Source organism: Embiotoca jacksoni, unplaced genomic scaffold, assembly GCF_022577435.1.
Source record: "Embiotoca jacksoni isolate LCO1_2020_lvr unplaced genomic scaffold, fEmbJac1.0.p SCAF_26, whole genome shotgun sequence".
NCBI classification, from domain to species: domain Eukaryota; kingdom Metazoa; phylum Chordata; class Actinopteri; family Embiotocidae; genus Embiotoca; species Embiotoca jacksoni.
Window position 1 is genome coordinate 4,411,202 of NW_027185377.1, and position 27,400 is coordinate 4,438,601.

The 27,400-nt window shown below is 42.8% G+C and overlaps 1 protein-coding gene across 6 annotated transcripts in view; it reads left to right on the forward strand.

The window, feature by feature from the left end:
- The window catches only part of sdk2b (sidekick cell adhesion molecule 2b), a 245,145-nt gene that overhangs the window by 175,305 nt on the left and 42,440 nt on the right, over positions 1 to 27,400 (forward strand). For all 6 annotated transcript variants that reach the window (XM_069160207.1, XM_069160211.1, XM_069160208.1 and 3 more), the window contains exons 3-12: positions 2,663 to 2,769; positions 5,140 to 5,287; positions 17,252 to 17,385; positions 20,929 to 21,040; positions 21,789 to 21,979; positions 23,191 to 23,274; positions 23,430 to 23,624; positions 25,737 to 25,853; positions 26,236 to 26,403; positions 26,873 to 26,975. In XM_069160207.1, the coding sequence (XP_069016308.1) occupies positions 2,663 to 2,769; positions 5,140 to 5,287; positions 17,252 to 17,385; positions 20,929 to 21,040; positions 21,789 to 21,979; positions 23,191 to 23,274; positions 23,430 to 23,624; positions 25,737 to 25,853; positions 26,236 to 26,403; positions 26,873 to 26,975 (1,359 nt within the window). The remainder of the gene's footprint in view (positions 1 to 2,662; positions 2,770 to 5,139; positions 5,288 to 17,251; positions 17,386 to 20,928; positions 21,041 to 21,788; positions 21,980 to 23,190; positions 23,275 to 23,429; positions 23,625 to 25,736; positions 25,854 to 26,235; positions 26,404 to 26,872; positions 26,976 to 27,400) is intronic.

The window sequence follows — 27,400 nt, forward strand, 5'->3', positions numbered from 1 at the left end:
GCTGTTTCCATTTTAGATGCAGCTTTCCATATATTTTCAAGTCCTCAGAGAAACATAGGTGAAACTTGATGATCTGGGACATTAGACAAGCGGTTATTTTATTTGATTTGATTTTTTTCACAATACGAATAAGAAATATGGATTCATGAAGCTACCGGACGGTGATTTCGTTATTCTGAATCCCACATAGAAAGATTTTTTTTTTGCTCCGTTGTTTCTCCAACAGGCATCAGTGAGCGCGGCGCCTGTTTGGTTCTGTGTTTCGGAGTTCTGGAACCAGACTGCAAGCAAGGTTTGAGCTGATGTCTCCTTTTCCATGTGAGCGGCGAAGCGAAGCAACAGGTGGCTGCCGTGAATGCCGCAGGTTGGAAGGTGGCCAGAAATTGAATTTCCGAACACATACATGATACATGCAGACTGATGCCTAAAAAAAACACATGAACTGAGTGGACAAGCAAAACAGTTGCAGATGCCCCTTTTGCAGAGAGCGGGAGTCGAAGGTTTATTGAGGATGAGTGATGGCGCTCTTCACCGTCGTCATCAAAACACAGAACCAGAGAATATATTTGATTTATTCAGTTTGAAATCTTTGAAATTGAAATAGCTCTGGCGCCTTTTTGTTGGACATTAACATTTGCAATATTAACCATGAAGGCAAACAGATGCTTGTTCCTTCTTTAAAGTACGATTTTTTTTTTTTTTTTTTTTACAGCCCGATCAAAATGAGAAAATCATCATTTCAAAAGATGTTGCACTGTCGCATTGTTTATGTATATTTAGTCAGAGCAGAAGAGTGCTTTTTAGGTAACATTATACATAAATATCAATGCTTATTTTAGACGAATAATTCTTATGATCGCTCATATGTGACGGCAATTATAGTTTTAGTTCTGCAAGTATCCAACTTCACTGCGAACAGTTTGTTGAAGGGCCTCCTGAACTCTTAACTCTCTTCCACGTCTCTTCTCACTCCATTATGCGCCATCCAAACATATATTCATGGGGAAAAAAAAAATCAACTTCCTAAACAAAAGGTTAAAAACTCCAAAAACTTTTCAAACAAATTGCATGTGGTTACCGTGGAAATCAGTACACCCCCACCACCGAGGGTTCACGCTCAGACATCCTGCCTGGCAGTGCACGAAGCACTCTCGAGCGCACATCATGCGGGAATGTGACAGCGGCGACGGCAAGCACACTCCGAGTGTGCAACTGTTCCACCTCCCACAAGAAGAATTTATTTTGACAAAAATGCGTTATGCTCGAGTGACTTTCGAATTAAACATGTAGAACTCGCTGAAGGCTAATTTCACAACTTCTACGTGCCGTGCTGCCGTCTAACGCGCCATTAGGGACCGCGTGCCGCCGCTTTAATAGCCCTCCGCTCCGTGCGCGTCTCTCACCGCCGCGCCGCCATTTATTAGTTATTGGAAGGTTTGTTAACAACTTGATACCTGCACTTCTGAGCAGGCTGGGTGTCTGATCTGACACATTTGAACGTCGCCAAATTGACAAAATCCATTCTGCGTCCCGCTGCGATCGATGCACGCGCCCGCTTCACAGATGCACGCTGGTGGGCTGCAGATACTGGAAAAAGGACGCAGAAAAACACGCAGTCAAACAAGCACCGTCCACCGATGAGTGTCTGGTTGTGAGTTCACAAGTGATGCTTTCTAGCAATGGAATTTTACAATTTGTGTTTTGCCAACACACGAGCACCATTAAAAGGTTCAGTTTGCCAGAAACTACGACGTGTTCTCCAAACAAATGTTAAAGGCAAAAGTGCCCGCCTGCTTTGAATAACCGCTTAAAATCATCACAGCCTCCTGCTGCATCAAACTGCCTGGTCTCTGGCGAACCACTCTGTGTCTGATGTCTGTCTTTTGCCGTTTCGGGGCAGTGATTTGTACAAAATTGGGATAATGGCTGGTACTCACCACGAGTCGCTACTTCCACCAACCTCGCTCACCACTTATTCTTTTTGGCCATCAGCTGCATCACCAGATGTGGCAACAGCACAACACAGCTCTGTCCCAGACACACAGCTGTATAAAGTGTATGTAACGCTGCCTCCACATGGCGCTGAGGCGTTACTGCCGCCACAGCTGGACACTGAAGTCAAGGTCATGTGGAGAGTGTCAACTGCTGGCGACATGCAGCTTTGACCTTCGTCCCGGGGGGATTTCATGCTTGTGTGTGTGTTTGCACAGAATACATTTTAATACGAGTGTTTACCGACTGTCTATGTAAGTGTGTGTGTGTGTGTGTGTGTGTGTGTGTGTGTGTGTGTGTCTTGAGGGAGAGCTTCAGCTGGGTTAGCCTCTCGAGCATCATTATCATTGGAATAAACAACAGCTAAGCTCCGATGTCCTCTATGCCCTTCTTCCTCTATTAGATGGTCTTAAGTGTGTGTGTGTGTGTGTGTGTGTGTGTGTGTGTGTGTGTGTGTGTGTGTGTGTGTGTGTGAGTGTGTGTGTGTGCCCCCCCCGCAGATGTGTTCCAGTGTGTTAAAGCTTACAAATTTGCCAACCGCTTTTTGATTCCTACTTTTGTCTTAGTTTATTTCAATATTTATAATGAGTTTATTGTGATGTAAAAAAAAAAAAAAAAAAAAAAACCTATCCTCATCTTTTCTTCTCTTGTGTATTTGTGCTTATTAAAGGTACCTAATCCCTTCGCTGGACCGCTCCCATGCCGGCTTCTACCGCTGCATCGTGAGGAATCGGGTGGGAGCTCTTCTGCAGAGACGCACAGAAGTACAAGTGGCCTGTAAGTATGAGCCTCGCAGATGAAAGGAGCCACCGGATGAATAAGTAGATGTACGATAGATAGATATCGAGTAGGAAAACAAGGTATCCGTGTGCTTAGCCGCACGCCGAGTACACGGCATGTGCACCCACTCTCTTTGGTTGCCTTTGTATCAAGGACTGACTGGGGAGGGACAGATGCTGGCGGGGTGAAAGATGTACCTGCATCTCATTCGGAGCGTTATCGGCACGGACAGCTGTTCCACTCAGCGTTCTCATTAGATTGATATTGTCGCCGTGGTTCTTTTTTAACTTTCGCTTCATTTCAATATGACCGCCGCTTATTTTCTTCCATCTCTCCTTTGTCAACAACATCTGTCGTCCGGCTCGGTGAAAACAGCGGCGCCCGCGCGCCGTGTTTTCTGTAAATTTGCGCTGCCGGTTTGCCGGGGCTGGCTCGGCTCCCTCGTCTTGTTAACGAGCCGTTACAGACGCGCTTCAGAGGTGTCTGGAGTGCTGTTGCGTCATCGAATTCCCACCCCAACCCGCCTCCATATGCACCAACCGTTCCTACGCCCATTATCCTGCCTTCCCAGGGCACGTTGGGTTCATTGGCTTCCCCGTGTTCCGGTGACATCCGAGTGGATGCGACACGCCGCTGTACCTGACAATGCAGTCAACCAGGCGCGAGAGAGGAAGCGATGGGTGGAACACACGGGAAAGGCCCCCGACGGTCCCACGGGTCCACTTCTGTAGTATCGCCGCAAACCTGCTGTTGGCCAAACTCCTTCCTTTTGCATCTCCTCTCTCTTCTAGCAGTCTGACTCTTTGTTGCATCCATCACTGGCTCTTTTTTTGTCGTCGCTCCTTCCCCACCCTCTCTTGACTTTGTCTGTTATCTGGCCACCACTGCTTTCTATTTATTTCTTGGCTTCCGCCCCACTGTTATTCAGTTCCTCTTTATTCCCACCTCTTTCCCATTTCCATAACTCTCTTCTTCCCTCTCATCGGTTGCCCGTGGAGGGGTATAGACGGCGACGGCGGGTAAAAAAAAAAAAAAAAGGAGAATTAAGGACACCTGCGGAAGAAATGGATGGGGTAGACGAAGGAGGGAAAGATGGAAAAAGAAAGATGGGGAGATCTCTTTTGGAAGCGACGCCATTGAGGCAGCACAATTAGGATTGCGGAGACACACCTCGGAGAATGGGAAACATGCCGAGGCATTAGAGATTAGGGGAGAAGGGGAGGAGGACATCACATCACCGAAACTGCAGATCAAAGTCAGGGGATTTGCACACTTCCCAGATTTTCATTTAAGCTAAGCACCACGGCTGCACCGCAAAGCCAGATTACCTTCTTTATTCTCTTTGAAAGAAAGGAGAGAGAGAGAGAGAGAGAGAGAGAGAGAAAATCAGATTGCCATCGATGCACAACCACTCCAACATCCCTAGTTCAAAGTCCTACACCTTGATCCCGACGTGTTTCAAAGATGTTATTTCTGAACTGTCTCGGAACTTAATTGAGTGTTTGATGTAATGTTTCATTCATCGTGGCAGAGTTTTTCTTTACTGTCTCCGTTGTATTGAAGAGGCGAATATATGATCTTTTCCTCTCTTCTGACGGAGCTCGAAAATTTTTTAATAATTTCAAGGTATTCCACCTGTCACATCTTCAAAAACTAAACTCTGCACTCTCTCCTTTCAGCAGTGTTGGAGGAGGAAAAGATAGAGGCCGCTCGCTACTGCTGTCTCACTAAGGTTTACAGTCAGCATCCGTCAATATAACTGCGTGAGAGAATTGCACGGCGGAGATTGAAAGAGCAACTGAAGTTGGGGCCGATTTCCCATCGAAAACGCCTAACCGCTCCATAGATCTCCTTTTCAAATAGGCAGCGAGGAGGAGCAGGAATATTAGAACAGTATTTTTTTTTTTCAGCTTTTAAGTTAATAATGAGGCAAGGGGGGGGAATAAAGCCGCCCTAACCAACGAAATGTATCAGGAGATAATAGACTAGTGACATCGCCGGTCAGCTACTACGTTGAGTAATGCACACATTTAGAGCGTGATCAAGATTGATTACCATCGACGCATCCGAGCAGGAGGACGCCGAATATGAATGCGAGTCAATTTAGCGTCCGCGCCAAGTCCCTCTGTGAGTCATTACATCTGACTTCCTTCAAGCCCTTTTTCTTGATGTTCTGTGGAAACCACGGCAACAACAAATGCGCCGTCCATTTCAGAGCCGAAAGCAGATGCTCCGCGGTCACCAAAAAAAACGTCAAACAGCAGAGATTTGGTTCCTTTGACTCGTGTCTGTGCCGTCACACTTTTCACACACCTTACCCCTTCTTGATCTGTTTTTGCGTGTACTGTGTGTTTGTTTTCCTCCAAGTTATGGGCAGTTTCGAAGAGGGCGAGCGCTCCCAGTCGGTCTCTCAAGGAGAGGGTGCCGTTGTTCCGGCACCGCGCATCCGCAGCTTCCCTCAACCGCAGGTCACCTGGTTCAGAGACGGGCGCAAGATTCCACCGAGCAGTCGCATGTGAGTCTTTCGTTTGTTTGATTTTTGTTTTGTTTTTGGAGCGCTTTCCTGTGGGCTCTTTTTTTTTTTTTTTGCATTGTATTTTGCATTTGTGTTTCATTCTGTGAAGACTTCTTGATTCTTTGTTTGTTCCTGAGGCTGTTTGAGTGCTTGAGCTCGAGAGCAACTGTTCCTTTATGGGTTTTTTTTGTACACCTTGCTACATTTTGTGTTAGCTTGAGTTTCTTCAGCAAAACAAAAGGCCAAGAACAAAACACTTTTTGGCACAAAGGAAATGTCACCTTGTTATAATTTTTTTTTTGTTTCAAAAGAACACCTCAACCAAACGCTTTCGTATCAGCTTATCTTTGTCGCTTTTTCCTTTTCCGCCTCTATGTCACTCTTTATTTACTCCGAATTAGAGGCTGTGTTTTCTGAGGCCAGCCATCAGTGTTTGCCAGCCGGTAGCGGTGGTGTTCATACGGGCCAATCAGTGCCCCATAGGGCCAGGGAACACCGGGCCCTCTGACAGCCTCAAATGGGATTGTTGTTTTGCTTTTCCATTGTGTTCGCAAAAAAATGGAAGCTTGTAAAAAGAGAGGTCCGTCGGGAAAGAGGTGTTCTCATTCTGAGTTTCTCTGTGGCCCTAAAAATGGAACAGTGGTCAATTCCGGTATTTTAGTTGTGTGTTTTCTTCCTGTATGCTCCAGCTGTAGAAGAATGAAAAGTGAACCTGAATTGTGTTGATATACTGTATGTAGGCTTATATGTTATTAAAACTATACTCGGAACCTAATGTCCTTCAAAATCAACTCCAGCACCCACATTTGTTTGGTGGATTTGGTTGTGACTCAGTCAAGCCACTTTATACAGGCCGGTATCACGCCATAGCATGTAATACACCCGTCCGTCTGCAAGGGGATACCGTGTCAGTGTCACATTTTGGATCAAACAAATACGGGGCTTTCACCGGGAACACGAGTGTTTCAGTCCGTGAGAAAGAAAAAGTCAGGGTTGTATATCTTTTAACTAACATCAAATGACTCTTTTCAACCCAATCCACGACCTTTCCCTAAACCTACTCACGTGGTTGTCGGTGCCTCAACCTTTCACCCCGAGGCGAAGCAAAATATGACAGTGACGAGGTATCCTCTAGTGGATGGATGGGTGTATTACATGCTTTAACGTGATACCAGGTTGCTTAATAATATCATTTCTTGATCTTCCACAACTACTTGACTCAAGTTACTCGAGTGCCATAGTGCTCGTCAAGACCTGTTGATATGAAAAGGATTCTCTCTCCAAGGATAGACTGAATTGACATTTTTCCACAACGATATGGATATTATAGGTCCCATAGTGCCACATACTGTACAACTCCACATGATAGTACTTCTCTTTCTCTCTGAATGATTGGCATTGCACAAGGTTTTTGTGACACACACACACCTCTATTGTCTTTGTGTGGGAATACTTTGTGTGTGTGTGTGTGTGTGTGTGTGTGTGTGTGTGTGTGTGTGTGTGTGTGTGTGTGTGTGTGTGTGTGTGTGTGTGTGAAAAAGTGACTTGTCCCCATCTCATCACATCTGCATTTCTTCTCAGTGGGAGGTGACCTTGCCCTTAGTGAGAGTGAATCTTTCTTATCAGCTTCTCATTATCAGTAATCATACCCTGACCTAGAATCACAATGAGACGAGCGCCCAGACAGACTGAGAAGATGGAGGCTGTGGTTTGCCGTGGGCAGGCCGGTCTCTTCAGTCCTGTTGAGAGTGAAATCTTGATTACTTTTTGCAAACTGTGAAGAAAATCAACAATTACACAGGGAGCTCGGTGTGTTTATTGAGGCTCATGAAAGTTGGTATTTGAAGAGATTTCTGCCACGAAAACTAGATGAATGGTCCCACTTTGGTTCAGGGCTTTAGATGAGAAGGATCCATCAAAGAATTTCAACTCTTTATTGGTTTCACGTTTCTACCATTCACTCCTCTGTTGATGTCTCTCTCTCTCGCTCTCTCTCTCTCTCTCTCTCTCTCTCTCTCTCTCTCTCTCTCTCTCTCACTCACTCACTCCTTTTGTCTCCGTTATAGGCCACCCACTGTGTGTACCTTGCTGCTCTTCATCCTCGCGTCCTACCCCTACAGCTCTGAGAATGCTAATACCACATGAACAACCAAGGTCACAGTGTGCAAATGAGCACTGTTGATAACAGGCAGCCCCTTTTTTTTTTCTTTTTTTTCATATTGAAAATCATTTAATTGAATTTGATTCACGCCACTAGCGTTTACTCTACAGAGGCATCAAAGTCTCACTAGTGGGGGGAGAATGAGGGGAGCCTTACAGAGAGAGAGATCTGCACCAAAACACGTAATTTTACTTTGATGAGGTTTTTTTTCTTCTTTTTTTTTTTCAAGCCCTAGTGCTCTTCAGGGTCAGTTCCAGCTGCATCGTTTCCCTTCTGTAAACCTTGTGACATTAGACATAAGACTGGTGCTTCCATATCCAACATACTGTATATGTAAGTCGGTCAGGCTCTGCTTCTACTATAAACCAGGCTACTTTGTGGAATAGCAGTGAAGGGGGGGAAGAGGATTGGAAAAAAGCGATGGACTACAACGATGCTGACTATTTCCACTGTCATTCGCAATATCTGTCTGTTATCTTCCCACCCCCACCACCTTTTTCTACCCCCCCCCCCCCCCCCCACCCCCTCATTGTCCCCTACTCCTGCCATTCCCTCCTCAGGTGTCATTCCTTTAATTTACAGCCACTTCAGGGGTCCATCTTGCTGCTTGTCTCTGTGCTCTGCTTTATCACACCCCCAGCCATATTGTAGAGAAGAAGGAGGGAGGGGGGGAAACAGCCAGACCCAAAATAACTATGGTAATCACCTCGAGCCAATCTAACGGCTTATAAAATTCATGTTTGACCTGCAGGCTGCTGTACTTCAACCAACTGGTTGGCCTGCACTTCTTTTTGAAATTCTGGATGTTGCTTCTTTAAACTTGCGTCACACAGTAGGGGGGGTGTTGTCTTGTCTCGCTCTGGTCTGAAAGGTGGAAGATTGGAAATTACTCCAGTGTGACACTTGTTGACTGCCTGGGCGTCTTGTGAGGTTCGCTGGCTCTCAAGTTCTGTGCACATCTAGAAAACACACCTTAGGTGTGCTGATCAGAAGTAGACACCTCAAAGGTGTAATCACAGAAACCAGAAGCAAAAGACTGGGATTAATAATTTGATAGTATTTATTCAAATATCAATTAAATCCTTTAGATTGTTTAGGGGACCGGGAAGACATTTTCTTGGATTTTTGTGGCATGGCTGAATGGATGAAGTAATTTTGAATCTTATCCTGGTTTTTTTTTGTTTGTTTGTTTGTTTGTTTGTTTTTTTGTTTTTTTTGGGGGGGGGGGGGGGGGTTATGTGGCAAGTTACCTGGTCATACCTGTAACAGTTTCCATATTTCTGATCATCTGCAAACAGATTTGTCATTTTTCCCGAACATCTCAGCCATTCATCTCTGTAACTACTGGGTGAAGGTAATTGAATGAAAACCTGAATTCCATTGGATTTACCTTTTACATCTCATCACCAGTAATTTAAGTAAAATGGAACAATATAATTTATGTTTGAAGTCATTTAAGACAGACTCTTTGTGGAAGTGTGTTGAGCATCATTACAAATGAACAGAAACCTTGTTTGCATCCTAAACAAAATCCTGCCTTCTATCAGTGACTTCAAATCCCTGTAGAATAATGTGAAGTTTCTGAAACCAGAATATTGTGTTTACATTTGCAAAACATTACCAGGGCACACCAACATCTTAATGGTAAGTGTCTCAACAACTACTGAATGAACTGAGGTTGACATTAAGATTAAGGGTAGCGTCGCGAGCTACTGGTTGAGTTTGTGTGTTGAGTATCAATTTGTTATTGTTCCCCTAAAAGAAGCTTATTCAGCTGGTTTAGGTGGAGCTCAGCTGTGTGAAGAAATGTTACTGAACACGAGTAGCTCTCGGACACTTTCATTTTGTCAAAGGAGCTCTCGGAGGAAAAAAAGGTTGGAGACGATGGATATGTAAGATGAATTACAACAACTTTTTGTGAGACCCTAACTTTTTCTATTATACCGTCAAAATTGTAGTTTGTTGAGTATTCCAGTACCTGGAAGACAAGTCATCAGAGTATACAGTGTCCACACTGTACTTCCATCCTGCTGAGCATCAGGATGATAGTGTGAACACAACACGCCACTGAGGCCCTGGATGTGTAAAGGAAACCCACACACAGCAACTTAATGAATGCTGCTTCTTTTTGCTTCCCTGCTTCCAGTCCCCCTTCCCACCCCTCCCCTCCCCAGCCCTTCCACCCCTCCCCCTTGGCAGGGCAGTGTCTTACTGTGGCACTGTGACTGCTCTTTCTCTGCCATGTGGCCAGTGCAGCTGCTGGTCTTGGCGCCGACAAAGACTCCTGTGCTCGCCTCTGACAGCACACCCATAAACTTGCGGGTGATTCAGTTATTGTTGTGTTTTTCTGTGATGTTGCTTGCCATGCTCTTCTTGTTAAAAAAAATAAAAGTGTCCTAGTTTATGTCAATGCAGAAACGTACAACCAGACATTGGTCGAGCTGCAATGAATCAGCTCCACCCGGCTCCCACGTCTTTGTTGTGTTGTGATGTAAAGCAGGATGCAAACAGAAAATGGGACTTATTTAGTGCTAACTGTCATTATTATTTCCTTATTGAATGGGAATGCATTTGGCCCGGTCCTTCCCACCCAGCCGCTGTGATTTGTTGAGTTATTTTGGAGACTTAATGTGGTGTATAATCAGAGGCTCCTTCAGTAAACACATTTGCCAGGATTTTCTGGGGCTGCTGACTAGAAGGTGAGTATATGGCTCTGGATATAGCAGCCTCTCACTATTTCACCTCTGACAACAACCCACTACCTGTTGTTTTTCTTCTCCCAGAAACTTTCTATTGACACTTTGGCATAGATTTATCTACATTACACTGAAACAACCTTGTAGAGGTGTCTGTTAAGACAGAACACAGAGGAGCTTGACCTGCAGGAGTCAGTGGGAGGACATCCATGACACACACACACACACACACACACACACACGCACTGCAGTTTGCTTGAGTAATCTGCTGTAGCTACTGATCAATTAATGGCCTCTGCCTGTGATCCTCGGGTCCTGTCAGTATGCTATGGATTCCCCATTAGTCACGAGGGGCCAGTGAATAGCCAAGCCCTTCCTCTGCATTTCCCCACAACTGGCCGACATTAGTCATGAACCCAACGATCTGCAGGTCGAAAAGGGAGAGATGTCAAGGAGAAGCAGTGATAACAACAAAGAGGAAAGACTGCCCCAAATAAAAGCATGCATGTATTTGGTGCTGGAACTAATGATTTTTTTTTTTTTTTCGAATCAGGGAATATTATTTGGATTATTTTCTTGAATAATTCTTTGGTCTTTGCTATTTCCCAGAACCCAAGGAGTCTTTTAAAAACCTTAAAATGCTTATTAAAATTGTTGATACATTTTCTTATCATCAAGTAAGCTATTAATAAGTTGAAGGTCTTTGTGCAGCTTTTAATTGTTTGGTTTAAGGATGCAGGGTATATTTTTGGCTCGTGTGCTGCTGGTGGAGAATTAGATTATGGTTATTGTTGTGATAATAGATGATCAGCCTGATAATTACATCCAATAATGCAGAGCGAGGCTGGAAACCAAGGACATCACTTAAAACCCAGTCTGCCTCTGGCTTTCTTTGTGTTTCTGACTGCAGGAGGGCTGAGCTGAGTATTGGAAGACAAACATGACCTCCATCTTGAAATATTTATTTTATTTTATTTTCACATTTTTACATTTGTATTAATATTATTGTTTATCGAATTGAGTTTCAGCCACAATGAGCACATCATTTTTGTTGTTGTCAGCCTTGAAGGTTCATATTCTATGCAGAACAAGATGTTTGTATGAACCTTAAAACTTTCTGAGAAGCATCCAAAATGCATTTTTACTGCCTAGTCAGATTAATCAGACTTATTTACTTATTCATTGATACATATTTTTGATTTAAGAGTATATTTTCATGTATATGGCATATTGGCCACTGATGAGGAGTTAGGCGTACACTAATCAGCCAAAACATTAAAACCCACATGCCTAATATTGTGCATAACCACCTTGTGTCCTCTAATAAGCTCTGACACATTGAGGCACATACTTCCTCTGAGCATATCAGGCACCGAGACGTTACCAGAAGATCCTTTCCGATCCGAGTTGGAGCCTCCACAGACCTGACTTGTTTTGTCAGCACATCCCACAGATGCTCGGATGGATCGAGATCCGGGGAATTCGGAGGCCAAGTCAACACTTCTTTGTCATGTTCCTCAAACATTTCTGAAAAATGTTTGCAGTGTGTGCAGGGTGCATTATCCTGCTGAATGAGGCCGCTGCCATCGGGGAATAGTTTGATGAAATCCACGTATTTGTTAAGCTCCTCCGGCAACAAATCCTTCATCCAACCGTACTCTCACATTCCCTGTTTATTTCGTCTGTTTTGCATCTCGTTCTGACAGTACAGAGAAAGAAAGAAATTACTGGTGCCAAAGACAAACTTGTGATGCACAGTTTTTTGTTCACAATCAATTAAAGGCAGTTCATTTCTCCAGTAATTAATGAGGCCTTCTTTTTGTTGAGAAATAGCTTTGATGTTTTTGACCAGCAGAAATATCCAAAATCCCAAAATAAGCTTTTTATAAAACTGCAAATCTTCACAAATAAATCTTCAAACTGGAGAAGCTAAAACAGGCAAATGTTTGGAATATTTTGTTGAAAAATTACCAAATGATTGAGTGATTATGAAACTTGCCAGTCTCAAACGAATCAACTAATTGATGTAACAAGTTTTTTTCAGCTCAGCTACATCAGATAGATCACTAGTTTGAAATGGAGGTGTGTGGATTTGAGGATTGCCTTTTATATTCAGAGTTGTAAACACTCCAGCTAGTCAACAAATCGAAGTTCATCATTAGTAGCCTGAAGTTTGTTTGGATGTCAACATTTGAGGGGTTTTTGGTGCATACATTTTTTTTTTCCTCCTCACGGGTTTGTTTTTTGAACACCCCAAAGAACCGCAAGACACAAGGATGCAGAAAGCAAAGAAGCGAAGCACAAATCTCTAGTTCATGCCCCCGATGAAAAAACAAGGGGCCGTTTTCATGAGCAACACTCTCTTACCTCCTCTCCTCTCCCTCTCACCCCCTCCCCCCCTCACCCGTATCTCCATCTCTCCATCCCCAGGAGCTGTGGCTTCTTTGTCACAGGTCTGTTGAGCAGTAGGGCCTGTTGCTCCTCGCTCTCACTCGAGCTTTTCTGTCGCCCTCATCTCTGTACTGTTTGTGGTTTGACTCATACCTGAGCCTGCCACGTGAGCCGCTTGATCCCGTCGACCCCTCCCCCCCTGTCTCTTGCTCTCCTGGGGGAGGCCATCAGCCAACTGGGGCCATTTGTCTGCATGTAATGGAGGTCTGAGGCTGTGGAGCGAGGTGAGGCCCCTCACGGCCCAGTGGAGAGGGACAGCCACGACAGATGCCAAAACACTCCTGAACGTGTGTGTGTGTGTGTGTGTGTGTGTGTGTGTGTTAGAGCAGCTCTGTCACACTGTCAGTAGTGGATTAACACAATTAGATATGCATACAGTGACAAAGTCAGACGTTAAACCAGATGCACAGATATGATCTTAAGCCCGTGTTTCAGATTACAGTCCTGGAACAATGTGTACTTAATTAAAAAAAAAAAAAAAACTGGATCATTGTTTATTTAATTTGGCTGTAACTTAATTTATTTGTTTTAATGGAAATTAGAAAGAGGAGGTGGAAAGTGGTAAATAAAACATTTAAACCTCTATCTCTCCATTTCAATCAAACATAAATCCTCATCATCATTATTGATGAAAGTGCTACAGGATCATTATAAGGCTGGCAGTCGCTGGAAAAACCACACTTGATGCTTAACATAAATAAATTGATTCGCAAGAAAGTAATTGCATATGAGATTAATACCGCCTGCTCGCTGCAAGGAAAAAAAAAAACTAGGGTTGCATAAAAGCTGCACAGTTGGGCAAGATGTTTCTGAGCAGCTGTCCTGCCTGCCAGGCTCTCTTGTGGACCGCAGCTCTTTTCTGGAGAATAATAATGGAAAAAGGAAATTGGGTTGGAATAAAAAATAAATTAAAAAAAAAAAGCAAAGCAGTATAGGATGCGGGAGTAAACATAAAAGCCAGACAGAGACGGAGACGGAGGCATGTTCACACATCTGATTTGTCCACATTTTTCAGCTCTGTGGTCTGATAAATCCCCGCGCCGTGCCAGAGACGTCGCATGCCATCGTTACAAGGCAAGCCTCAGACAGCTGCTCGTAACACCACTGAGAGATGGGGAGTGGAATAAGGATGAATGAGATGTAAAAAAAAAACAACAACAAAAAAAAACACACCAAAACAAGAAATTACCTCTTTTAACCAAAGTCTTATCTCCCTCTTCCTGGTCGCTTGATATAAATGTAAAGCCATTCAGGGTAATTGGCTTACTTTTAATTTCTTCCCTGCATCATGTGGTCTTTGATCCCCGAGGCCTGGCGAACCGCTGGAGCAGTTAGATGTGCTGAACAAGCTGTGGAACAAAGTTTTGTGTGACCCCCACTGCACCAGCCCTGATTACAGGCGGAGAGAGGAGAGAATGCTCAGCAGGGGAGCACATTAAAATCAACTAGCAAGGGGGGGAAATTATCTCCTGCTCCCTGTAAAACTGATGATATCTGAATTTGCTGTGGATAATATTAGAAGAAACTTAGTTAGGGAGGTGGAGGTGCAATTAAGTACAGACTGGTCTTTTTTTTTCTTTTCTTTTTTTTTGGGGGGGGGGGGTAAAGAGATAAAGCTTGTTATATCACTTTATACAGTGTATTATCACAGTCTATATCCTCCAGGTCCGGCTCCGGCGACCAGCACTGTCCTGTATATTCATGCTCTAGACTTTCTTAAGCGGCAGGTAAAGAAGCTAAGCTCCGGATTGTGTCCCTGTTTAAGAAACGGTCCTGGGAAGTCACCCGGGATTCATTCAGCGCTTTGGACACTTCCGATCTACCCGCAGCCCTGAAGAGATCCATAATTCATGGCTGTGTGTCCAGGATGTCGCCGCTCCAGCGAGCTAGCATTAAATATTTACCGTAGATCATAAGCTGCAGCCATTGAGAGCTGCTTGCCCCCTTTTGGAAGGCTGTTTTCAGTCCCAGCATGCCCGAGGAATCCCTAATGAGCCCGGTGACTTGGGCCGTTTTGAAATATTTGAAAATCAATCAGTCCGAAGATGGTTCTCAAAAGTCATCATGCTGTAAATGCTAACAGCACAAGGTAGCTATATGCCGCAGACACAGCATATCGCTATCTGTGTCAAATGCTTTCCCCCGCCTGCTTCTGTGCAGCTACAATGAGAGTTTGATAAGCATTTTTTTTTTTTTTTTTTCATTTGTCTGCAAAACTGTATCCAACATATTTTCTGCATGGGCTTTTGAGCACACACTATTTGCATCTTTTTTTTCACCCCTAAATGTCTCATCAGCTTTCTTGCTCCCTTCATCAGTCACAGTGGGTATCCTGATCCCCCACTGATGAGATAAAGGTCAGGATGGAGGAACAAGTGGATGGAGAAGTGGAGTGGGTTGGATTGGAGGAGGAGAGAAAGAGGAGATCATCAACTGTGAAACAGGAACACAGCTGAAATTTGCATGACAGGGGTCGGAGTTTTCACACTTGTGTACAACAAACAGAAAGATTGACAGTATCTCTATAGAAGAAGCTGTTACTGGCAGGCCGGGGTGTCGTGCTATTTGTTTAAGTTCTGTAGCGCACCTGTGACACCTGACAGTAAAGTTCTGTGTTTCTGAGGTTGTGTAACTGTTTGGTGGCAAGTTTATTTACAAAAGTCAATCATGTATATTTCTATTACTTTAATTGAATAAAGTCAACAATATAATACTGCTCTTTTCAGCGGTTGTTCGAAGTTCATCTAAAGTTTTATTGTGCAGTTTTAATAAAAAGAAAAAGCTCCTGTAATTGTTTCAGAACAAAAATGTTTCTCACGACTGAAAAACCAGAAGGCTTTTAATTTGAAACAGACACAGGAAGTATTTTTAAGAGGGCAAAAGAGAGGGACTCAAGAGAACTGCCAACATTTTATTTCTTCGCTTTGCATTGTTCTTGTGCACTCCGACACCGCTGCATCTATGATTGCAGGGGGATGTTTTTGTTGGTTATTGATTCCCTAAGATCTCTGTTATTCCAAATTTAGTGCTGCTAATAGATCTGGAAGCTTCAAAGAAAACATCAAAAAGAAAATCAAACTGAAATGCCACAGAGTACAGAGTGGGCGGGAGCCACAACCATTTGAATGATATTGATTTGTTTCTCAAACAGAGTATTTTTTCTGACGGCCAGTGCTTCCTCATGTTGCTCTGACAGAGATTTGTACTTTGGTGTGGAACAAATGATGGAAATTAGCATTTATCTTTTTAGGAATACATGCATTTAATGTTTACTATATATGTGTGTGTGTGTGTGTGTGTTCTCAAACAGCTTCGGTGTAGTAGTTGCGAGTCTATCAGGGAAGATGACCAAGAATCACTTCTGCAAATTATCACATTCAGCATGTGGTGAAATCATAGACTGTATCTAAAAGTGGACGCAGCTTCCTGTTCTGAAGAATGAGGCCGATGCGGAAGTGCCTTAAACTGCAATACCACAGAGTGCCACTAGAGGTTGGCTCGAAAAAGCCTCCAGCGCCATAAACTCCCATTCAACTAGTCTCATTAAATTCTCAGTCAATAAAATGTCTCCACGAGTTAACTTGGTTTTGCTAGCTAAAGTCGTCCTTCTTATTAGTTTTCTGGACGTCCATCTGAAAATAATCCCAATTATAAAAATAAGCTTCAAAAAGCAGTTTTTTAGGCCGTTCACAAACCAATAGGTGACGTCGCTGCTGGTTGCTGCTTGGGTGGAATGGATGGAGTGAACTGCAGTAGGAGAACACAACAGAACAGTGTATGGACGAATAAGACCGGAGGAAAAGATACATGTGGATAATGCCTCCCCAGTTGGAACGTCTCGTCTCCCTCCAGAGTGATGAACAGGCTCAGATATTTACAAAATATTGATTGTGAACATCATCATGGGGTTGTAACACCAGGCCGGGGGGGGGGGGGTAGGAAAAGGGAGGATTTCTTCCCCCCGCTGGTTGGTACATCGATGAGGGGAAAGTCCAGGGGAGGACTTGATAAAGACAGCAAGACACCAGGTATGAGCGCCCTATAGGACACATGCTGAAAAATGGATCTGTGTTTATTTATTCAGGGATCATTTCAGCAGTCAATAAGGAAGATGCTGTTGTCTCTCGCCAAAAGGGGGTTTTGCTGCCAAAAATGCATACCACTGGAAGCAGAGCGGTACAAATAGCCAATTAAAAGCTGCGGGTTATTATGCAAGGCTATCATATTTGAGTATAAGAAGTATGAACAGGAGCGGATGTCGATATTTCTGCCCTGCCCAGTCAGCACTTACACATTATTTACACATTGTAAATCGATACGCCTAATGCTGCTTGAACAGCGTAATTACAGTGTTAAAATGTTTAATGCCCTTTTCATCCCATGGATCAAGTGTGAAGACATAACCGAAACTTCAGAAATACTTAACTCTAATAAGGCAGTCCAACACTACCTTTGAAGTTTCAAAACGCATCATTTTGATCTTTCAAGGTTTTTTTTTTTTTTGGTTTTTTTTAATTATATATCAGTGAGTCCAACAGATGTATTGCACCTATCCTGACCCCTGTTCCTGATTATGTATTCAAGGCAATCTAGTCATCTTAAGTCTGAAAGTAATCGCGTATTCACTTTGATTTTGTGTGTTTGTTCCCTCCTCAGTGCCATCACTCTGGACAACACGCTGGTCATCTTGTCCACGGTGGCGCCGGATGCCGGGCGCTACTACGTGCAGGCGGTAAACGACAAGAATGGAGAGAACAAGACGAGCCAGCCCATCACCTTGTCAGTAGAGAGTGAGTAGTCACCTATATACACATGCACATATCGACTGATTAAGACAGCTGACGGATGAAGAGGCACAGTGAGAATTTTCAACAATAGTTGTGCAACACATTTAGATTTAAGATGTTATGAAGTGATATTTTAACACACATGCACTGAATATGAGTTTTGTGTTACTTTCCACTCCACTGCATCATCATATGTTTTAAATGTAAAATCTTAAGTTTTAAAATAGAAGTAATTATATCTGTGGAATAAATGTAGTCCAGAAGCTTAAGAGATTTCAATCACAAATGTAGCACAGTAGAAATCTCAAGGATTGTGAAGTAAACATACAAAGGACAACAAACAAACATGTTAAATTTGTACCCCACAATACTTATCTCCCAATTGGCAAAAAATATAATATACTGTATATGTGAACGTAACCTTCTCAAAGGGGCCTGAATGCATTGAGCCCTTTTAATTTGATACGCAAAAGTGTATTTTCCTAATAATATTATGATATTGTTCAGTACGTTTTTGAAGGCAGTTTTAAATCCAGTTTTACTCACTATTTTTACATTGTTTTTTTTTTAAATAGTTTTATTAAAGTATTTGAAGGCCTCTGCCAACACTGTGACATCCGAGAAGCTCATCCTTTGTGATCTGATTTCATTTTATTGCACTGAAGTGTGTCTGCAGCAATATTCACACATTGCTGCAGACATACACACACACACACACACACACACACACACACACACACACACACACACACACACACACACACACACACACACACACACACAGTAAAAGGAAGCTACAGGGGCAGAGGCACAGACAGACTGTTCTACTGCCAAGTAGTTCTTAATATTCACCAACATCCTTAGCTTCCGCAACAAAAAACACAAGATACACAAATCAAACCAATTCAGCCGGCTTCAGCTCAGCAGAGTGAAATATAAGAGGAAAGCTAACAGACAGCATCTTATGACATGGCAGACTGGAGTTCATTATGGAAGTGAATGAGGAGGATGAGGGTAAGATATTATAGTTGACAACACAAGGGAGCAAAAAATAGCCTGTGGCACATATTGAGAACAGTGAGTTGATTATGAAAGTGCTAGAACACACACGCACGCACACACTCGCACACACACACACACACACGCACACACTCGCACACACACACACACACACACACACACACACACACACACACACAAGTTCAAGTTACATGGGGAGCTTTGCAGGAGGTCTAAACTCAGCAGGTCTGATGGAAACATGCCATGCATTTACATGAACATTCCTCACGTGCTCTACACACACACACACACACACACACACACACACACAAACACGCCCTGACACACGAGGCTGTTAGGAGAGTCGCGTGTGCTGCAGTGAGTGGTTGCATTTTACCGTACGTGCACGTGTATCTGTCAGTATCTGCTACAGCAGCTGTTCCTGCAGCGACGCCTCTGACACTGCATTTCCCATGAGCTTTCCTGGCTCCGACAGTACTTGCCTAAGACTTGGCAAGAGCGAAGGACAAGGAGAACTCTGGGAAGAGAAGAGTGTTGTTTAAATTACATTTTTCATGCTCAGGACAAAGTTTTTAAAAAGTTCATTATAACTTCAGCGAGCAACACGCACACAAAAAAAAGAAAAAAAATAGGTTGTTTTGCCACTGATATTGTTTGAGCTACTGAGGGCTGCTTTTGTTCTTTTAGAAGAATAGTTCAACATGGTTTTTTTTAAGAATACACAATTATTCTTTCTTTCCAAGAAAAAAGGTCGATATGAGCCTCATGTCAGTGTGTTAAATACAGAGCTAGAGTCAGGAAGCTCCTTGCCGTAGATAGAATAAAGACTGGAGACAGGGCTCTGACTCTAATATGAAAAACCTCATTTACCAGCACTTAAAAAAATACTGAATGCAGTGTATCTCAACAAACATTTGTGCTTTTAGATATGAACTAAAACTAAATCCTGCCAATAAAGTCTGAGTGCATGGACTGTGAGCAGATTCAGTCATGTTGCGCAGTTTGAAATTGTATTGTTGGTCCACAACAAAACCAAAACCATTAGTTATAGCCAGGCACACTACATAGCTGTTCTCTGCGATTGGGAGAGAGATGAACGTTTTCCAGTAAATATCTCCAATGCGTAACTCCCAAATAGTTTTTTTTTTACCTTTCTGTTCTTGAATAATTTAATCCAAAACTAACCAAATGAAAAAAAACTGTCTGCATGTGGTGCTTGGATGTGCAAAATGGTGTTTTAAGTTCAAGTTTTAATTTTTGTGGATCTAACAGTTTGAATTGAAGAAAGCTAAGGCTCTCAAGAGGGCGATAATTTAAAAATTCTTTAATAATTTATGGTTATTTAATCCTAGTAAAAAACAAACAAACATGCTTTTACCTGTTCTTTACCTGTTCCCATGTACAGGGTGACTGTTAATTGGTCCATACTGATCATATGACTACTGACCAACAGATATAAGGAACAGCCCAAAGGCAACTATATTGTACTTGAGTGTGTTTGAATTATTGAGTTAATTGGAATTGTCTCCCTCTTCAACACTAAGAAAATGTACTTTTATATACATTGCGACTGTAAGACAGAGCTGTAGACAAGCTAACCACCTGTCTCCTGCTCTGGACACACAAATTTGAGATTAATAGCAATGTTGTCATCTCAATCTTGGAAAAATTGGTATACTTTTAAGTACACAATTAATATTTAATATAGGACTTACTGTACAGATATGTCATAATTAAAATTGGTGTGTTTGAGTGTGTGTGTGTGTGTGTGTGTGTGTGTGTGTGTGTGTGTGTGTGTGTGTTTGTGTGTATGGCTGCACACATAGTCTGCATAAAACATCCAATGACCCCAGATTGTTAAGATTGAGTTATGACAGCCCCTGTAGCTACATCTGACATGTGCAGCCACAAGCACACTCCCAGGGCATGTTGGGATTGACGGATTAGTGTGAGTTTATCGCAGACATAACACGTCTCAAGCAACACACACACACACACACACACACACACACACACACACACACACACACACACACACACACACACACACACACACACACACACAAACAAGGCTCTCATTGCCATGGGCTGCATCTGATGCTCATGACAAACACACACATACACATAGCAGTATACTCACCTCTTAGGCTTCATGTTGGTCAAACAGTATTTTCCTTTCCTGTCTCTGGTTCTCCAGCAGATATCTTATTATACACAGTCAGTGCACTGTCTCATCCTATTCGGCCCATCTCTCTGTCAGAACTCAGATACAGTGTGTGCACTGGTCAGTTCCAATATTTCACGTCAATGAGCAGCCACAGGAGTGGAAATGAAGTTTATAGGACACCACAATCCAGAAAACCACAAAAATCCGCCAGTGGACTCACCACATTGTCTCTCTGCTAATTATATCCGGTTCTATCAATCAATCAGTCTCATGGCTCTCAAGCTTAACAACTCCATGTGTGTGTTTTTTTGTTGTTTGTGTGTGTGCGCATGTGTGTGGTGATGTGTTCGTCTGTCTAGATGTCGGCGGTCCAGCAGATCCCATCGCCCCCACCATCATCATCCCTCCCAGGAACACCAGCGTGGTCTCGGGCACCTCGGAGGTCACGATGGAGTGCGTGGCCAACGCCAGGTAAAAAAAAAATCCTGAACCTGCAGGGTGATAGACCACTGTTAAAGGGTCAGTTCACTCAAATCTCTGAGTATAATCTAAAAGAGGGCATTTTATAGGGGAAAAAAGTAGTTCCAATGAAATGACTCAGGATAAGGCTGTAAGGGTAGAAACAGAATTTACAAAATCTCTGTAAATGAAACAAAAACTCTTCTGAGTATATATGTTTATTTTTCTTTCTTTCTTTTTTTGTACTTTGTGTAACCATTTAGGCCCTTTGTGTAACACCTGAGCTGTAGATTTATAATCTGCATTTGTCAGAAATTTGAGAATTGTACATAATAATAATAATAATAACAAAAGTTGGTTTGTGATTTGGGCATACATTTTCTGTGCCCATTTGTTCTATTTGAAAATGGCAACATGCTGGTGTATTCATATAATAATCACCAAAGCCAAATAAAAAGCAGACCTAGTGTGCTGTCTTCATAATATTTTATACCCTGTCACATGGAGTCAATCTCTGGCCAATCGCAATGTTCAATTACAGTGATAATAGTCAACAATAAAACGGTAACAGCTGACCCGAACTTTGCAATCTGAATAATTTAAAGCAGAATGAAAAATGTAACCGCAGCCATTTTTATCTAAATACATTTTGGAGCAGGCGTCAACGGAATCATTTAACGTCAAGTACAAAAGAAAAATCAAATTGCTTTTGGGACAAAGAAATTAGAGCACATCTGACGCTCTGCTTTCCTGTCCGTAGACCTCTCATCAGACTGGGTATCTCATGGCGTAAGAACGGCGTGCTGGTGACGAGCGGTTTGAGCGACTTCAACCGAAGACTGACCATCCTCAGCCCTTTGGTGATCGACGCCGGCTACTACGAGTGTGAGGCCATCCTCCGCAGCAGCAGCGTGCCTGTAGTCAGCGCTGGAGCTTATCTGCATGTACTTGGTGAGGATTATTCAGTTCTTGGCTGGAATCTTTCAAATATTATCACTTGTAGCATAAAGGATGTCATCTCCCCTTCTTCACGCAATTCACATATTCTTAGAGGACAGAATCAAGGTAGTATTAAAGTAATTAAAACACCATTTACATACATTAATATCAATTTCCACCTATCACCTTGGAGGTTTAGTCAAACATTGCATTGCAAATTGTATTTCGGTCTTTAATGTACAGTTGTAGCCTGGACTGTTTCCAGTTGTTGCAGCACTTCGAGTTAATTTGAAAATATTAGAGCAGCCTTTATCCAATCGGCATTGACCACCATATGTTGGTCCACGAACGTTGTGCGCCGAAAGCTCAAGGCTCCGCCCACCTTAAGGTAAGAGCAATAGGTGGGCGGAGCCTGGTTGATGCAACATTAAAGAACCATGAAGAAAATGTGCTCGAAAAACACGTTCAAATGAGCCCAGTATATTGTTTGTTTTTGATATTCACACTACCTATCTCAGTGTTTCCCCATTATTTGACATGTTTTAGATGCTTTTCAATTGGTAAACAATTCTGTAAACACAGAATAATGTGATCAGTCATAATGCAAAACTCTGGTATGTGCTTTCATATCGGCACGACAACGTGAATGAAAAGCCCACGTCTACATTCGCCTTCATACATCAGTCACATCTGTGGAAGAAAGATGGTACGAAATTAAGTAAATATTTCTGGCCTCACGACATGACTGTGGCAGAAGCGTAACTGTGAAGTCATGAGGCGGAAGAAAATGTTTTATTGATTTAAAAGGGAGAAAAACTAATGGCTGCCCTTAAGAAACTGTTTAATAGCATTCCTTGAGTCACTTTCATTCCATCCCACTGAAATACTTTGATGTTTTCAAGGTTGTGATGTGATTCAAAGCCCAAAGGTGTGGTGAACTTTTCCCTTGATAGTGCTAATGGAGTCTTCCCTCTCCCTACCTCCCCATGAGTTTGAGGAACAGTCGAAAACCATTACAGAAAACCAATTACTGATTTCATCTTCATTATGAGATGTTTGCTCCCAAAATGAACACATTTTAAAGCAAATATATATATATATATATAATGTGACATCCTTTAGAGGTGCTGTCAGTTATTGTTTTACGACATATTTTGGGGGCTTTTGTGCAAGCTTGAAATCTTGTTTTATCCTCCGTTTTTCTTTTTCACTCCGTCCGTCAGAGCCACCACAGTTTATAAAAGAACCAGAGAAACACATCACAGCTGAGATGGAGAAGGTGGTGGACATTCCCTGTCAGGCACGGGGTGAGTACTCTTTGTGTGTTCGTGTGTGCATTTTAGTGTTAGAATATAAGAGCATGTTATATAAACCCTGTAATGCTGAAACTATTCTGACTTTAAATGACTTTATACTGAAAAAGACATGACCTATTTTCTGTAAATCAAACCGCCCTCTGCAGGAGTGCCCCAGCCAGACATCGTGTGGTATAAGGATGCGTTGCCTATTGACCCGGTGAAGACACCCAGGTACAGAGTGCTGGTGGGAGGCAGCCTGCAGGTGAACGGCCTCCTGCCCGACGACACCGGCATGTTCCAGTGCTTTGCCAGAAATGTGGCAGGAGAAGTTCAGACCAACACATACCTGGCTGTTACCAGTGAGTGCTCCCTTAGCTTTTCCAGAATTTATTTTTCCGAAGATAATTTCAGCTATTAAAGATGTGTTTTATTAAAACTCAGCTTGAACTTTTTTTTACAGTTATGTGTTAAATCTTCACACAGGTCTCTCAAGCCCCTTTGTCAGATTCAGAAATGACTAGTTGCAATACAATAAACAGAGGGAAATAATTCTAATCCAGAAGTTGGAAGGAGAGTGGGGCAATTTCGTGCTTTGGACTTTCGTGGACTTTATAGAAATTACAGCAGCTTAATTAACAGAAAACAACTAAAAATATGTTTTTATTTTTTGTATTTTTCAAGAGAGGGCTAAGAAAGTTTAACTTCAGTACTGGTCCAGAACATAGACCACCATACTTTAATAAAAATGGACATGGTCTCCAGGTCTGAAAAGTGAAGCCAATGCAGAAGTGGCTTAAAGTGCAATACCACTGAGGGCCACTGGGGGCTGCCTCCAATTCTTCCACAATAGATATTAGGCCTCAAAAAAGGAGCTGTTTGGAAGTGTATCTGGTTTGATTGACACGCCTGGGTGTGCAAACAGGTTTCTGGTACAGGAAGGTTGAATTAACGTCCTCGGATTCTCAGTCAGAATTTGTCCAATTTGTCCACAATACCCACAAAGTCAGTTAGCAAATATGAGCATGTTAATAGCTCAAAGTGCCTGGGTACATCACAGAGCTCCTAACACGTCTTGTTATTTGTCCCCCCCCAAAAAATGGAAAGTCTGTTCAGACCAAACTGAACAAGACAAGTGTAAAGAATTTGCACTGCAATGTATAAACGTGAACTGTGCAACTGAGATGATTTTTTTTTTTTTTTTTTTTTTTGAAACAGCAGAAACAGACAAAAAAAAAATAAGTTACGTGAGAAAAGGGACTAAGCTACAAACGTTCACTCAATGACCTGATTTACTGTAAACTGCTTTGAAACACTGCAAGAAACACTCACCGTGGGACATAGAATCGAGAGGAAACCTAGCCGCTCCTTTTTTTTTAATGAAAAACAATGAGATTTGGTTATCAGAGAATTGACACAGAAACTGTAATACAGGGAAGATAATTTATATGTAAACGTTGTATTTGCATTCTCTCAGTAATTAAGAACTGTGTTTAAATCTCTGGGATTTCTTATATAGACTGACAGTAAGGCCTACTTTACGCTACCTCGATAAAGACTCAACATTAATACCATGTTTGCTGCGAAAACTCTGCTCACCTAAAGGACAGGAACATTTGTTTTTTTGTTTTTTTCCCCGACTTTGTTCCGCTGCTAGAAATCACTGATAATTTTACACTCGCTGTTCATTTGTTTGGCAAGTTTCTGACATCTAATTTTCTTCACCTTGTCTCAGTCGCTGCTGCCTTCACTCCACACGCCTTATCAAAATTCATAATATTCTGTCTCGCTAAATCACCCCTTCCATTCCTATTTTCCTCCCTGACACCGTCTCCTCTTCCTCTCTCTCGGTCTCTCTCCCTCTTCCCTTCCAGATCTTATCATCTCCCTTTTTTTCCTCTCTGCATTCATGTTCCCACGACTCCATCTGCCCCACTCCCTGTGTCATTAGATCAACTCTGTTCCTGTGACAAACTCCTCCTTTCCTCTGGGAGCGATACAGTTTTCTGTCATCCTATAAAAGCATTGATTTATTGCATATCACAAATAGGTATTTTAGTTATCTACAAATTGCCTTCTCTGTCTGTCTATGCCTCTCCCGCAGTCATTTTCCTTCCCTCCTTTCCATATATTTGCTATCTCTCTGCCGCGCGCAAAAAATAGACCGGCAGCAGACAGTTATGGCACCGAGGTGAAGGCTGTGCGAAGCCGCTTAGAATTAGTGGGACAAAGCATCGACTAAACACCGAGATGCAGCAGGCTGGTGCTCACAAGGAACGCGTTTGAAGTGGGGCTTTGCCACCGACAGTTATTCTCTCACCTCCATAACCCTCTTACCTCCTCTCGTTACTGTACTGAGCTCTCTTTATTCTGTGTGTGTGTGTGTGTGTGTGTGTGTGTGTGTGTGTGTGTGTGTGTGTGTGTGTGTGTGTGTGTGTGTGTGTGTGTGTGTGTGTGTGTTTGTCTCCCCTCAGGCATCGCCCCGAATATCACAGCCGGACCCTCTGACAGCACCGTGATCGACGGGATGTCAGTCATCCTGCACTGTGAGACCTCTGGAGCTCCAAGACCAGCTATCACCTGGCAGAAAGGTCTCCTTTACACACTTACACACACACACACACACACACACACACACACACACACACACACACACACACATAGGACTAGGATGTCTGTTATCTATTACACATGGGACCATAGTTTACCGTGGCTTAACAAATAAAGCCTGATTGGATTCCTTCACCAGGATTTACCTTGTGCCGGGCTTTTCATGTTTGCATTCCAATAGCAGATCAGGAAAACACTGTCCTTGTTTTTCACAATCCTCATTCCTCTCTTTGTTTTTCGTTGTTGTCCCCGAATGCCTCCGTTTTTGTCCTCCCTAAATTCTGTCTGACCTTATTCTCTGTTTCTGTATCCCCTTCCTTAAAAGTTTCTTCTTCTTTTTTTTGGCCTGTTCACACACTTAAGGTGAGCATGTGTTGGCCAGCGGTTCGGTCCAGATGCCTCGGTTCACGCTGCTCGAGTCCGGCAGCCTGCTCATCTCCCCTTCACACATCTCTGATGCCGGAACCTACACCTGCATGGCGAGCAACTCCAGGGGCATCGACGAGGCATCCGCCGACCTCATTGTCTGGGGTGAGTCTGCAGGGAGTAGACAGACAAGGCCCTTTTTTGCATCCTTTAAAAAAAAAAAAAAAAAAAAACACTCGCCTGATGTAACGTGTCTGAAATGGCCAAAACAATCCTTCACAATCATTCCCTGTGTGGTTAAAACCAGGACGTGGACGAGTAGTGGAAGTGAGAGAGCTGCATCTGTTGAGCAGGAAGCAAGGTTGTACCATATCATAATACAGCCATGCTCAATTCTTTCAAATACCAACGCACTCTTCTGTGCACGTTGGAGTCATCATTGAGGTGTATTCTCCAAGAAGCCATCAAGAAACAAAATACAAAGCAGCAGCATGTCATTTCAACTGAAATTAGTTTTCTGAAATTCATTTGTCTTTTTCTTTTTGTCTAATATTGTTCTTCTCTTGCAGGAAGGACATTTAGTGTTTCGTGTTTTCTCTCCACTTACTTTCCTCATGTCTTTTTGTGTCCACAGCTCGCACCCGGATCACCACCCCCCCACAGGACCAGAGTGTCATCAAAGGAACTAAAGCCATTATGACCTGTGGAGTCACACATGACCCCAGTGTAACTGTCAGGTAAGGGTGCATTCATAAACATAGAATTTAGTGAGGTTACATGTATTTATTTAGCATCATTTATATAGACTATTTCTAGTCATAGAATGAACAATATAATTAAAATCCGGACCCAAAAAAACCCCACTGCAGAGTCTAAACATTTGGGTGTTGAACTTTCTTGGTTTACACACATGGTTTTAAGTACCAAACACACATTCAATATAGTTTCACATACCCTCTCTTAACTTCTCTATGGAGTTTCTACCAAGAACAGGCTTGTTTGTGTCTGTGTCTTTAAGGCTCATTGATATCAGTGTCTCTCTCTTCTGATTGGCTGACTCCAGGAATCACATGGTTTCCTCCAGTCCCTTCCTTCCCCTATAAAAAAAAAAGGGGGTTGGACAGCACCCTGTGCTGAGGGCGAACGAATGACATGAGTGCGA